The sequence below is a fragment of the Macaca fascicularis genome, chromosome 16 (assembly GCF_037993035.2).
Source record: "Macaca fascicularis isolate 582-1 chromosome 16, T2T-MFA8v1.1".
In the NCBI taxonomy this organism is placed as follows: Eukaryota; Metazoa; Chordata; class Mammalia; order Primates; family Cercopithecidae; genus Macaca; species Macaca fascicularis.
In genome coordinates, this window is record NC_088390.1 from 9,737,508 (window position 1) to 9,751,672 (window position 14,165).

General features: G+C 44.8%; 1 protein-coding gene across 10 annotated transcripts in view; it reads left to right on the forward strand.

Moving 5' to 3' along the window:
• Positions 1-14,165, forward strand: part of USP43 (ubiquitin specific peptidase 43) — an 86,798-nt gene that overhangs the window by 342 nt on the left and 72,291 nt on the right. For 6 of the 10 annotated variants that reach the window (XM_045376304.2, XM_045376307.2, XM_045376305.2 and 3 more), the window contains exons 1-2: positions 105-724; positions 11,149-11,280. In XM_045376304.2, coding sequence (XP_045232239.2) covers positions 221-724; positions 11,149-11,280 — 636 coding nt within the window. In that variant the 5' untranslated portion in view covers positions 105-220. Of the gene's footprint in view, positions 1-104; positions 725-11,148; positions 11,281-14,165 lie in introns of those variants that run through there. The other 4 variants (XM_074018578.1, XM_074018579.1, XM_074018580.1 and 1 more) reach the window with 1 other exon arrangement.

The window sequence follows — 14,165 nt, forward strand, 5'->3', positions numbered from 1 at the left end:
TAGGGGTGGCCCTGCGCTGCCCTGCAGGGGGCTGGTCGTGCGGCCGGATTCCCGCGCGGGGCGGGGCTGCCCCGCCCTTGGCTCCGCCTCCGCCCCGTCCCCGCACACCTGGCCCGCAGGTAGCCGGCACCAGGCGCCTTAGCGAAGCTGTAGGGCCTGCTGGCCGCTCGTCCGCCTCGGGCCCGGGGGCTCCGAGCCTGGAGCTGCGCCGGCGGCAGCCATGGACCCGGGCCCTGGGGACGCGGCAGGAGGGGGACCGCCCGCGCCCCGGCCCCGCCGCCGCCGCTCCCTGCGCCGCCTGTTCAGCCGCTTCCTGCTGGCACTGGGCAGCCGCTCCCGCCCCGGGGACTCGCCGCCCCGGCCCCAGCCGGGATATTGCGATGGCGACGGTGAGGGGGGCTTCGCCTGCGCCCCGGGCCCGGCTCCAGCGGCCCCCGGGAGCCCCGGGGAGGAGCGCCCGCCCGGACCCCAGCCCCAGCTCCAGCTCCCCGCCGGCGATGGGGCGCGGCCGCCGGGCGCTCAGGGCTTGAAGAACCACGGCAACACCTGTTTCATGAACGCCGTGGTGCAGTGTCTCAGCAACACCGACCTGCTGGCTGAGTTCCTGGCGCTGGGGCGCTACCGGGCGGCGCCAGGCCGCGCCGAGGTCACCGAGCAGCTGGCGGCGCTGGTGCGCGCGCTCTGGACTCGCGAATACACGCCCCAACTTTCCGCGGAGTTCAAGGTAGGCAGCGCTGCGCCGGCGGCCGCCTTGGCCCCCTGGTTTCGCCTCTTGAAAAGTGTGTGCACGATCAGGAAGGGGTTTTCTTGGGGCCTTCTTCAGATGCCATTGACCAGTTCAGCCCCGGATTACCGGCTTTGTTTTGAGTCGATGTGTTACGCTGTCGCTTGCTTATGTTTTCTTTATAAATGAATTCTCCTAGGTATTTTGAGAGGGAGTGGGGTGAGCTGGCAGATTGAAGGGTAATCAGAGTTTTTGGATTCAACAAGCATTTGTTGAAGTATTGAAGGCTTGAGGGCCGGACAGTGTTCTAACGCCCGCTCTAGAGCTTCCAGTCTAGAATGATGTGGGGTGGGGAATGGGACGTTGAAAGCCCAAGGCCTCAGGGGAAGGAGGTGATGCTTGCGTTGAGATCTGAATGATGAGAAGGATGCGGTCAGGGCAAGCTCTAGGACTGATGCAGGCAGGGGGAACAGCAAGTACAATTGCCATAGACCCAAAGGAGCTGAGTACTGGGGATATGGAAAGAAAACCAATGGCGTTGGAGATTAGGAGGCAGATGAGTTTCGCCAGATCATGTAAGACGTAGGAGGCAACGGTAAAGAGTTTGGATTTTATTCCAAGCCCGGTGGAATCTGACAACCTGCAGGCCAGGTACCGTGCTGAGTGCCCAGCAAAGGCAGCGAGCGTGCTATTTTGGAGATAGCATCCTTTTGTTTAAGGCGCATTCAATCCCCTACAATGTATGAGCACGGGCTTGCATTTTATTGTCTGCTAGATCACGGTCTACTTACTCGGGATGCTGCAGGGTCTTGAGGCGTTGTAAATTGTTTGTATCACATCACCCGGGGTTAAAGCGGGGTGTTTGTTTGGGGTCCCAGTTGAATTAAAGGGTTTCTGATAATTGATGCACATGGTTTACTTCCTGAAAAAAAAAAAGAAAGAAACCCGCAGCTCTGGGCAGAGAACTGAAGCTCCCTACAGACTAGTGATTGTTCTTGGAGGAGGGGGAAACCTGTCAGTGTTCATTCCACAAGCATCACCGCTCTTGAGTTTCAGCCTGAGAAAGCAGTGTTTGCCATGTGACCCGTGAGATGCCAACCCCCACCTTCCTCCCTCCTGCCTCCATTAGCGAAGCACTGTTCTGCAGCAGCCGGTGGGACAAATGGTTGTCACTAAATGTCTCTTTTTGGTGATACTTGCTTTTTTAAGAAAGAGGCAGTGTGGTATAGTGGTTAAGAGCAAGGTCTCTGGAGTTTTGTGACCTTGAGCAGGTTACCAGATGTTTCTGTGCTGCAACTTTCTTCATCTTTAATATAGAACCATAGTGGTACCTACCTTGTTATGGGGTTGTTGTATTAAGTGAGTTCGAATGTAGAGCACAGTGCCAGCCTCATGGGAAATGTTCGTTATTCTATCATGACACCTTCTCACCTGCAGAAACCTAGAGGAGGGAGGGAGGTAATCTTTATGTACATTTTCTCGTGCTAGATGCATTTCCATCCAGTTACCACAGCAATGGGAGAGGCTGCAGTAGTTTGAAAAAACTCGGAATTGGCCGGGCGCGGTGGCTCACGCCTGTAATCCCAGCACTTTGGGAGGCCGAGGTGGGCGGATCACGAGGTCAGGAGATTGAGACCATCCTGGCTAACACGGTGAAACCCCGTCTGTACTAAAAATACAAATATATATATATATATATAGCCGGGCGTGGTGGTGGGCGCCTGTAGTCCCAGCTACTTGGGAGGCTGAGGCAGGAGAATGGCGTGAACCAGCGAGGCGGAGCTTGCAGTGAGCCGAGATTGCGCCGCTGCACTCCAGCCTGGGCGACAGAGCCATACTCTGTCTCAAAAAAAAAAAAAAAAAAAAAAAAAACTCCGAAATGAGTAGCCCTCAGTGACTCACCAGGATTTCCTATCTCTCTCCTGCTGTCAAATCCCCAGGGTCTGGGAGCTCCCAGTAAGCCTCAGGGAATTGAAGGATAATCAAGTTTGTAATATGTTAATGAGGAAGATACAATCTGGAATTTCCTGGGATTTTTGGGTAGTCGGCTTTGGAGGGAGGAGTGGAGGATCCCAGAATCCAGGCTTATGGATTGAAATCTAGGTGAGCTCTTCTTATTTTACAGATAGGGAAACATTCATTCAACAAATATTTATTGAATGTCCAGAGACTAGACTGGGAATGCATGGAATGCATGATGAGTGATGAGTACAAACCCAGATTCTGGGGCTGCTCTCCAGGGGCTTATGGTCTAGAGGTAGAAATAGATGTTAATGAAATAATCACACAGGAACATGATTGGAACAGAAACATGTTAGAAAGGACAAATGCAAGGTGCTATGATAGTGACAGCAGGAAAATGTGATTTGATTGGGGGAGATCCTGTGGGGTGGGCAGGGAAAGCTTCCCTGGAGAGGTAACCAGCCACTGAGTTGAAATTTGAAGGATTGGGTGTCAATGAAGGGCTTGGGAAGATGGGAGAGTGCATTCCAGGACCTGGGAACTGAAATGCCAACCAGGGAAGGAGGTGGGGCCGAGAGACTTTCTGTTCAATAAATGAATAAAAGCCCACTTGGCTGGGGAGGAAAGGCTGGAGAATTAGTTGCAGACACACCACGTCAGGTTGTGTTAAAGGAGTCTTGTCTTGTCTTTTCCTTTCCTTTTCTTTCCTTTCTCTTTCTCTTTCTCCCTCCCTTCCTTCCTTCCTCTTTCTTTTTCTTTCTCTCTCTCCCTTTCTATTTTTTTCCCACCCACCCTCTCTCCCTTCCTTCCTTCCCTCCCTCCTCTCTCTCTCTGTCTCTCTGTGTCATCCAGGCTGGAGTATAGTGGTGCCATCATAGCTCACTACAGTTTTCAACTCCTGGGCTCAAGTGATCCTCCTACCTCAGCCTCCTGACCAAGATGGTGAAACCCCGTCTCAACTAAAAATACAAAAATTAGCCGGGCATGGTGCCGTGTGCCTGTAGTCCCAGCTACTCAGGAGGCTGAGACAGGCAAATTGCTTGAACCTGGGAGGCCGAGGTTGCAGTGAGCCAAGATTGTGCCCCTGTACTCCAGCCTGGGTGACAGAGTGAGACTCCCTTTGAAAAACAGAAAGAAAAGTCCTGTCCTTGGTATTATCTAGAATTCTTTTCTTTTTTTTCTTTTTAAAAATTCTACATTTTTATTTTACATTCAGTGGGTACGTGTGCAGGTTTGTTATAAGGGTATATTGTGTGATGCTGAGGTTTGAGCTTCTCTTGACCCTGTCACCCAGATAGTGAACACGCTGCCCAATAGGAAGTTTTTCAGCCATTGTCCCCCTGCCTCTCTCCCTCCCTCCTTCCTTTTGGAATCCCCAGGGTCTATTGCTCCCTTCCTTATGTCCATGTGTACGCAAGATTTAGCTCCCATTTATAAGTGAGAACATGCAATATTTGATTTTCTGTGCTTTTCTAATGATGTAATTAAATGTTGCACATTGTAAAAAAAAAAAAAGTTAAAATGTAAAAAAAAAAAAAGACATCTGTAATTTTAACCCCTAGAGATAACCATTGTAAATATACTGATATGTTTCAAAGTATAAACAATTGAAAATTTTAGTTTTATATCCTGCTTTTCTCATTTAAGCACTGTTACATTTTCCTAGTCTTAATAATACACAACAATCATTAATAATTGAGTCTTTAACAATTAATATATTATTAAATGAACCAATTCTGTATGGAGAGCTATGGTTATATTAAAAATTTTAGCCACCTGGAATTTATATTAGCTTATGTGCTTACATATCAATTTTAGATCTATGGTGATATACTGGAGATTTTTAAAAACAAGGATGCCTTCTTCATCACTCTTATGTTTTGGAAGTTCTGGACAAAACAGTAAGACATAAAATGGAAATAGAGTTTCCATTTTCCAGTATTACACTGTATTGAAGTTTCTTGTATTTAAATCACTGTCCTTAGCTGTGATTGTTCCCATAAGCTTAATTCCTACAAATGGAATTACATAGTCAAAGCAAAGGTATGGCTGTTTTATTATCTATTTTTACTTTTTAAATCAATTTTATTGAGGTCTAAACTATATATGGTGAAATGCACCCAGTATAAGCATAAAATTTAGGAAGTTTTAACAAATGTGTGAACCTGTGTAGTCACCATCTCAATTTTAAATATTGAGTTGTTGCTGTTGTTGTCGTCGAGATGGAGTTTTGCTCTGCCACCCAGGCTGGAGTGCAGGGGCACTATCTCGGCTCACTGCAACCTCTACTTTCTGGGTTCAGGTGATTCTTCTGCCTCAGCCTCCCAAGTAGCTGGGATTACAGACGGGCACCACCATGCCCGGCTATTTTTTGTATTTTAGTAGACACAGGGTTTCGCCACGTTGGCCAGGCTAGTCTCAAACTCCTGACCCCAAGTGATCCGCCTGCCTCAGCCTCTCCAAGTGCTGGGATTACAGGTGTGAGCCACAGCGCCCGGCCAACATACTTACGTTTTTGTGGTGAGAACATTTACGATCTATTCCCGTGGCAATTTTCAAGTATATAATATATTATTATTAACTATAATCACCAGGCTGTTAATAAATCTTCATCCCTTATTATTAATTTATTGAACAAAAAGAAATAGCATATTTTAAAAAATTTTAATAGGTTTTTGGGGAACAGGCAGTATTTGGTTACATGGATAAGTTCTTTAGTGGTGATTTGAGAGATTTTGGTGCACCCATCACCCGAGCAATGGACACTGGACCCAGTGTGCAGTCTTTTAGCCTTCACCCACCTCCTACCCTTCCCCTTGAGTCACCAAAGTTCATTACATTGCTCTTGTGCCTTTGCATCCTAAGAAGTAGCATTATCTTCTAAACTTCTAAAAATAGTTTTTTATTTTTATTTCTTTGATTAGGAGCGAGGTGGAAGATTTTTCCATGTTTCCTTACTAGTTGCGAGTCTGCTCTTGGAATCAATCATCTGTTCAATGTTCTTTTTTTTTTTTTTGGAGACACAGTCTCGCTCTGTCACCCAGGCTGGAGTGCAGCAGTGGTGCAATCTTAGCTCATTGCAACCTCTGCCTCCCAAGTTCAAGCAATTCTCCTGCCTCAGCCTTCTGAGTAGCTGGGACTACAGGCGCGTAGCCACCATGCCTGACTAATTTTTGTATTTTTAGTAGAGACGGGGTTTCACCATGTTGGCCAGGCTGGTCTTGAACTCCTGACCAGTGAGCCACTTTACCCGGCCCATCTGCTCAATGTTCTTATGCATCTCTCTATTCTGCTTTGGTCTCAATGTTTTTATGTTTCTGTAAGTTCCTTAGCTCTTGGCATATTTGCTACAAATATTTCCTCAAAACTGTCTCCTTCTTCCCCCTACCCCAATATTGGAAGATTTAGATTTATTTATATCATACCTTGTGATAAATATTTGATTTTATGTACCAGCTTTTCTATCGTTATATTAAACATTTTAGCCATCTGGAATTTATATTCTCTTATGTGCTTAAGCATCCATTTTAGGTCAACAGTGACATAATGGAGACATGGCTTTTTAACAACAAGGATGCCTTCCTCACCACTCTTATGTTTTGGAAGTTCTGGACAAAACAGACATAAAATGGAAGGGGGGAGTAAAAAATATTAAACGGAAAGAAAATTGCTAAAACATGCTAGAAATCCTTATTTTAACTTTATTAGTGTCATTAGTTACATCAGATGGAAGGTAGAAAATCAAAGGAATAACCATTTGGAACATATAAAATTAGATTTTTATTCATAAAACAACCAGAAATATGAAATAACTAGGAATAATTTTAATAAGAAATGTTAAAAATTGTCAATGTTTGGGAAAGAAAACATACACACAGATGGAGTTATGCCATGTTGAAGGAGAGAAATAACCAAATATAGGGCTGGGCACGGTGGCTCATGCCTGTAATCCTAGCACTTTGGGAGGCCGAGATGGGAGGACTGCTTGAGGCCAGGAGTTCAAGACCAGCCTGGTCAACATAGCAGACCTCAGCGAAAAAAAAAAAAAAAAAAAAAATGTGGGATAAGTAACCAAATATTGCAGTTCATTCTTCCCAAGCTAATTAACTTTTTGGGAACTGCTTTGTGCAGTTCTAGTTATGTTTCCATAGACTTTTTTTTTTTTTTTTTGAGATAGAGTCTCGCTCTGTTGCCCAGGCTGGAGTGCAGGGGCATGATCTCGGCTTACTACAGCCTCCACCTCCTGGGTTCAAGTGATTCTCCTGCCTCAGCCTGCTGAGTAGCTGGGACTACAGGCACCCACCACCACATCCAGCTAATTTTTTGTATTTTTAGTGGAGATCGGGTTTCACCTTAGTAGCCTGGATGGTCTTGATCTCCTGACCTTGTGATCCACCCGCCTTGGCCCCCCAAAATGCTGGGATTACAGGCATGAGCCACAACCCCTGGCCTGTTTCCATAGACTTTCTAGGGGAATGACTTCTCTAGTCATCAGGAGGTTATTAAAAATAATTCTGAGAAATACCTGCCAAATACTTTATAACTGGAAAAAGACAAATAAAGAACAATGTTCACTCTTAAAAAACTTTGTCATTTACAAATGAAAATAAAACAATTGCTCATGATCCCATTATTCTATGATAACCATTTGCTACTATTTTGCCATGTATTTTCTGGTCTTTTACTTTTCTATCTATAAATATATACATAAAACAATCTCCAATATGTATTTTTGAATTTTTTTCTTCTTATGACCAGATTATTATTTTCTTTATCACTTGTATTTCATCAGTCATAAATTTTAAGGCCATCTGACTGTGTCATAAGTTTTCACCCAGATAACTTTGATGTGTGAAGACATGTCTTCTTGTATCTCCCATTTCCTTTTTTTTTTTTTTTTTTTTTTTTTTTTGAGACGGAGTCTCGCTCTGCCGCCCAGGCTGGAGTGCAGTGGCCAGATCTCGGCTCACTGCAAGCTCCGCCTCCCGGGTTCACGCCATTCTCCTGCCTCAGCCTCCTGAGTAGCTGGGACTACAGGCGCCCGCCACCTCGCCCGGCTAGTTTTTTTTGTATTTTTTAGTAGAGACGGGGTTTCATCGTGTCAGCCAGGATGGTCTCGATCTCCTGACCTCGTGATCCGCCCGTCTCGGCCTCCCAAAGTGCTGGGATTACAGGCTTGAGCCACTGCGCCCGGCCGTATCTCCCATTTCCTAAGGCAAAATCCCCCAAAGTGGAATTGCTGTTTATGGAGAGGGACATGTTTAAGGCCCTATCTTGTCTTGGCTTCTTGAAGTTGTCACCTCCTTTCTGAAAAGGTTGTCAGGTACTATAGCCAGGCTAAGATGAAGAGTGTCAGGCTTAAAGGATCATCATGATTAACTGGAGAGGAATGGATTTCACATGGAAGGAAGAACAAAAGCAAAGGTCTAAGCCAGGTGCGGTGGCTCACTCCTGTAATCCCAGCACTTTGGGAGGCCGAGGTGGGTGGATCACCTGAGATCGGGAGTTCGAGACCAGCCTGGCCAACGTGGTGAAACCCCGTCTTTACTAAAAATACAAAAATTAGTCAGGTGTGATGGCAGGCCCTTGTAATCCCAGCTACTTGGGAGGCTGAGGCAGGAGAATCGCTTGAACCCAGGACACAGAGGTAGCAGTGAGCCGAGGTCGTGCCATTGCATTCCAGCCAGGCAACAAGAGCAAAACTCTGTTTCAGAAAAAGAAAGAAAAAAAAAAAAAAAAAAAAGGAAAGGTCTAGACTGTAGAAGTAGGAAAGCATGTTTGGGGCAGCTAGGTGGATTACTTACCTGGAGCTTTGAAACGTGGAATGATATGGCTTGGGGCTGAACCAGAGAGGGTTTTTGGACTATTTGGTGGTGAGCAGGAGAGTAAGGAAGGATTTAGAGTCAGAGCATGACACTATTCAGCTGAGCTGTAGGAAAATTGGTCTGGTCTACCATGAAGTCAGTGGGTTGGCAAGGGGAGAACCTAGGAGCTGGGCCCCTCCTTAGGTACATATTGTTGTCTGGATCAGCTACAGGTGGAACTCAACAGTTGGGATGAGACTCTTCTATAGGGGAAGGGTGGAGACATTTGGGAGCCAGCATCCAGACTGCTTGACAGCTGACCGATATGAAGGAGAACCTGAAAGACGACACCTACATTAAAAGGATGAGCTGGTTTTAGAGATTTTGAGTTGGAAGGACCGGCTGCTCACCCCAAAGAGAATGTGTTGGTACAAGAAGATAGGTTTGAGGGTTGTTTGAGGGTAGAACTGCCAGATGAAAAATATACTATGCCCAGCTGACTTTTAATTGCAGATAAAAAATGAATAACTTTGTAGTGTAAATACGTCCCAAATATTGCATGGGACATATTTCTACTAAAAACGTATTCATTGTTTATGTGAAATTCAAATCTAACTGGGCATCTTGTATTTTTATTTGCTAAATCTGGTAGCCCTACTTGGGAATCAACACGCAGAGAAGCCTGGAGGAAGAGTCCAAACTAATGTGATTGGCATAAAGACTCAGAGCCACACTTGGGGAGGCTGAGGCGGGCAGATCACCTGAGGTCAGGAGTTCGAGATCAGCCTGGACAACATGGGGAAACCTCATCTGTACTAAAAATACAAACATTAGCTGGGTGTGGTGGCAGGCACCTGTAATCCCAGCTACGTGGGAGGCTGAGGCAGGAGAATCACTTGAACCCAAAGGTAGAGGTTGCAGTGAGCTGAGATCGCACCATTGCATTCTAGCCTGGGCAACAAGAGTGAAACACTGTCTTAAAAAAAAAAAAAAAGACTCAAACCCAGCATTTCAGTTAATTAAATCTTGCATTTTTGCTTTGTCTCATCCTAAAGTCTCCTTTATTTTTATTTTTAGTTTTTTGAGACAAGAGTCTCACTATGTCACCCAGGCTGGAGTGCAGTGGTACAATCTCTCCTCACTGCAACCTCTACCTCCCAAGTTCAAGCAGTTCTCCTGCCTCAGTCTCCCAAATAGCTGGGATTTCAGACGTGCACCACCACGCCCAGCTAATTTTTGTTATTTGTAGTATAGATAGGGTTTCACTATATTGGCCAGGCTAGTGTCAAATTCCTGACTTAAAGTGAGCCACCTGCCTCGGCCCCCCAAATTGTTGAGATTACAGGCGTGAGCCACTGCACCTGGCCTCTAAAGGTTCCTTTAAATCTCAAGGGAAAATTAAAGGGGAAAAAAAAAAAAAATCCCAGCCCGCCTGATTTGATTGGCAGTGTTAAGGATTGTCCTGGTCCTCAGCCTGGCTAAGACCAGCCCCTTTGGCAGGCGTGAGCAGAGAACAGACCTGCGTGGGATGAGACTGGAGGCTTGGCTCTGCAGTCTAAGAGTGAGACCCACAGCCATCGTGTGCTGTGTGCATGTGCATGTGTGAACACATAGACAAGTGATTTGCTTACATCCAGATGCCCACATGCTCACACATGTATAGCAAAAGTCCCTGGAAAGATGCTGAAGGAAGTGCTAAAAGTGGCTGTCCCCTGAGAATGGGTACCATGGGATGAAGGCCAGGTAGAAGGAAGAGTTCATTATCATCCTTTTTTATTGCATTATTGTTTTTTAGTATGTGCATATATTACTCTTTGCAATAAACTTTTAAAAAGCTGGAGTGTGCATTTATGCAGAAAATGACAAAGTTGCTACACAATTTAATAGAAGGACAGCGCAAGGGGGACCAGGAATGCAAACACCACGAGGGCAGTGAGTCTTCATCCGTTTTGTTCACTGTTGTATCCCCGGTCCCTAGAATAGTGCCTGGCAGGTGGTTGGCACTCAATACGTATTTATCAAAGTAGTGAAGGGCTGGTTCAACCATTTGATGACCTAACCACAGAAACAAGTTTGTATCCTTAAATTTCATACATGTTAGAAAGCGACAGTAGAGGAGCTACATGCATAGTACTTAAGGAAATCAACTTCACTGCAAATGTCAGTATTCTGATGAAAGAGTTGAAGTTATGGGAATGAATGAAATCAGCAAGGGAGAGCAAGTAGGGCGAGAAGGCTGTTCACCATCTAGGTGAACAGAGAGAGAGAGCATGAGAATAGACCAATGGAGGGAAGACTAGTGGAGCATCATACCCCAGCAGTCACAGGGAGAGAGCTTCGGTGGGTCAGATGGTCAACAGTATCAAAATACTCAACAGAGACCACCCTCTGGGTTTTCAAAGGATAGAACATACATTAGCAGGCCTCTGGAAAGAAAATATCTTCTCCTATATACAGAGACCCTCATACTGTTTGGGGACATTGCCCCAAAAGGGCGGGCTTTGGCATGAAAGAACATTTCCACCCCAGCGGTTTGCATGCTGTCATCCCAGGTCAGGGCTGAATAATGACCACTTGGTAGACCTGGTGCTCACAGAGCCTTCGTTTGGTTGTATAAGGGGCCAAATTCACCTCTGGATTTCCTTTTTTTCCTTTCAGAATGCAGTTTCCAAGTATGGCTCTCAGTTCCAAGGCAATTCCCAGCATGACGCCCTGGAATTCCTGCTCTGGTTGCTGGATCGTGTACACGAGGACCTGGAGGGTTCATCCCGAGGGCCGGTGTTGGAGAAGGTCAGTCACTCTCAAAACAACACAATGTACTGGGTTTTCTTTTTTTCCTCTAAATATTGACTCAGCTCCTCAAAACTGAATCTTGAAATTGAGATTCTTAGATTCCTATATAGTCTGGTTACTATATCCACAGTCCATTCCCTGCACCCTTCTCTTAGCTGTGTTTGTTTTCACAAGGCATTTCCTTCCATTCCAGTATTTCTTATTCTCTTTGTCCCAGTGATACAATGAATAGAGTTTCATTTTGGCTCAAAATATGAAAAGTCTTTTCTTTGGTTTGTATTCCGTACATTAGTGTGGTCATCCAAGGCCATGAGTACTGTTCCCTATTATTTGCAGATGGTACCATTTGAACTCTACCGTTGCTTTCTCAGTTATGTATTCTACAGAGCACTAACTGTTAACTTTTCCTCTCATGACACAGGTGGATGATTTTTACACATGTGCATTTAGCATCCCCAGGTTTTGATGAAACCCCAAACCTTTCAGAGGAGGAAAGCACTACAATAATTTGTCATAAGAACAGCTGATTGATACCTCAGATGCAGTCTTTATGGACTTTGCTTAATGATGGCTTATGCTCTAATGCTAGTCCTCTGTCTCCCACTTAAGAAAGTAAAAGCGAATGAAGTTATTGTATTATGAAAGTATTCATCCATTCTCACACAGCTATAAAGAAATACCTGAGGCCGGGTGTGGTGGCTCATGACTGTAATCCCAGCACTTTGGAAGGCTGAGGCAGGCAGATCACTTGAGGTCAGGAGTTCAAGACCAGCCTGTCTAACATGGCAAAACCCCATCTCTATTAATAATACAAAAATTAGCCGGTGTGGTGGCGCGCTCCTGTAATCTCAGCTACTCGGGAGGCTGAGGCAGGAGAATCCTTTGAATGTGGGAGGTGGAGTGAGCTGAGGTCACGCCACTGCACTCCAGCCTGGGTGACATAGTGAGACTCGGTCTCAAAAAAAAAAAAAAAAAGAAAAGAAAAAAAGAGACATACTTGAGACTGGGTAATTTATAAAGGAAAGAGGTTTAATTGACTCACAGTTCCACATGGCTGGGGAGACCTCAGGAAACTTACAATCATGTTGGAAGGAGAAGTAAGTACCTCCTTCACAAGGTGGCAGGAAAGAGAGAGAGTGAGGGGGAAGAGCCCTTATAAAACCATCAGATCTCATGAGAACTCACTCACAATCGCGAGAACAGCATGCGGGAAACTGCCCCCGGTGATCCAATCACCTCCCACCAGGCCCTCCCTCCACATGTGGGGATTATGGGGATTACAATTTGAGATGAGATTTGGGTGGGGACACACAGCCGAACCATATCAATGAGTGAGCGAAGTTATTTTAAAAACATCTGTGAATAATCTGCTGTAACAGAAGAAAAGTTTCATGAACTTTGATAATTCCATATCAATGAGTGAGCAAAGTTATTTTAACACCATCCACGAATAATCTGCTGTAATAGAAGAAAAGTTTCATGAGCTTTGATAATTAATCAATAACACATACCTTTTGATGTATCACATGGCTGATCCAGATGCAGCCATGAGAACTGTTTTACCAGTTTTTTGGTTTTGTTTTAAATCTGGACACGTTATTCTCATCCTTTTCATTAATCAAATAAAAAAACCCTTGGAAAATGCTTAGATCTTTCAACCGTCACCTTCCCATCCCTTCAGTGTTTGCTTGGAGCCCGTCATTCTAGCGTAATAAAGAATGAACAGCTCAGGAAGCTTAGCATTATTTTCCTGAAGTTTGTCTGTTTCCTTTATGTTTTCCAGCTGTTATCTTTCTTTTTTTTTCTCTCTCTCTTAAAATGTCAACTTACAACTTTAAGAAAAGGAGAACATAACTATATATTTCATGTATCAGAGAGATTGGGTAACCTTCTTAAAGCCACACAGCTAAGTAAAGGACAGAGTCAGGATTCAAGCCCAAGGGGTCTGGTTTGAAAACCTATTTTCTTATTTTAAAAATAATCACCCCAGTCATTCCCAAAACATACAAATGAAACAAAGCAAACAATCACCCCAATAAAACCTGGGAGGACCACACATTCAAAGGTCATGGTGTTTTCTCTGGGTTTTGAGATTAGGGGTGCCATGATTTCCTGTTTATCTTATTCTGACGCCTTTTAGTTGTAAGTGACAGAAATTTAACTTAGTCTCACTCAACAAAAGGGCATTTATTGACTTTTATAACTTGCGAGTCCAGGGGTCAGACCAGCTTCAGGTAGGGCTGGATCCAGGGACTCAGATGACATCACCAGGTCTTTGACTATGTCTCTATCCCTTGTCTCTGAATCCATTTTCAGACTGACTCTGCCCAGATGGTAACAAGATGGCCTTCTGCAACGCTCGTGTAGTCTTTAGAGCTTGGGATTCCAGAAAAAGCCCAGGGAAGAGTCCGATTGTCTCAGCTTGGTTCACATGTCCATTCCTGGGCATGTGGCCAGAAAAATGGAATATTCTAATTGGGTGCAGCTGGGTTGCATGCCTGTGGGGGTGAACGTGGGCCAAGGAGAGCTTTTATAGAAATGGAACAGTTTGCTTCCCCAAAGAAAGGAATGCTGAGCAGATAAACATATGTCTACTATACTGTAGATTCCACAAGTTTATAGTGAACACATTTTGAAATCAGAAGGATATATTTGTCAAAAAGATACTGTTTATTGAATGTTTGTTATGTGCCAGGGATCTAACTTGATGCTTTGCACAATTTCTTTCCCTACCTGACATGGAGTAGACAATAAACTCTTGAAGTGATTGACTAAATTAGTCATCATGCTTTACTATTACAAGGATAACTCATATTTTACAGTTAATGGAAATTTAGGTTAAGTTGCTCAAGGCCACTCAACTTCTACTTGGTGGAGATAGA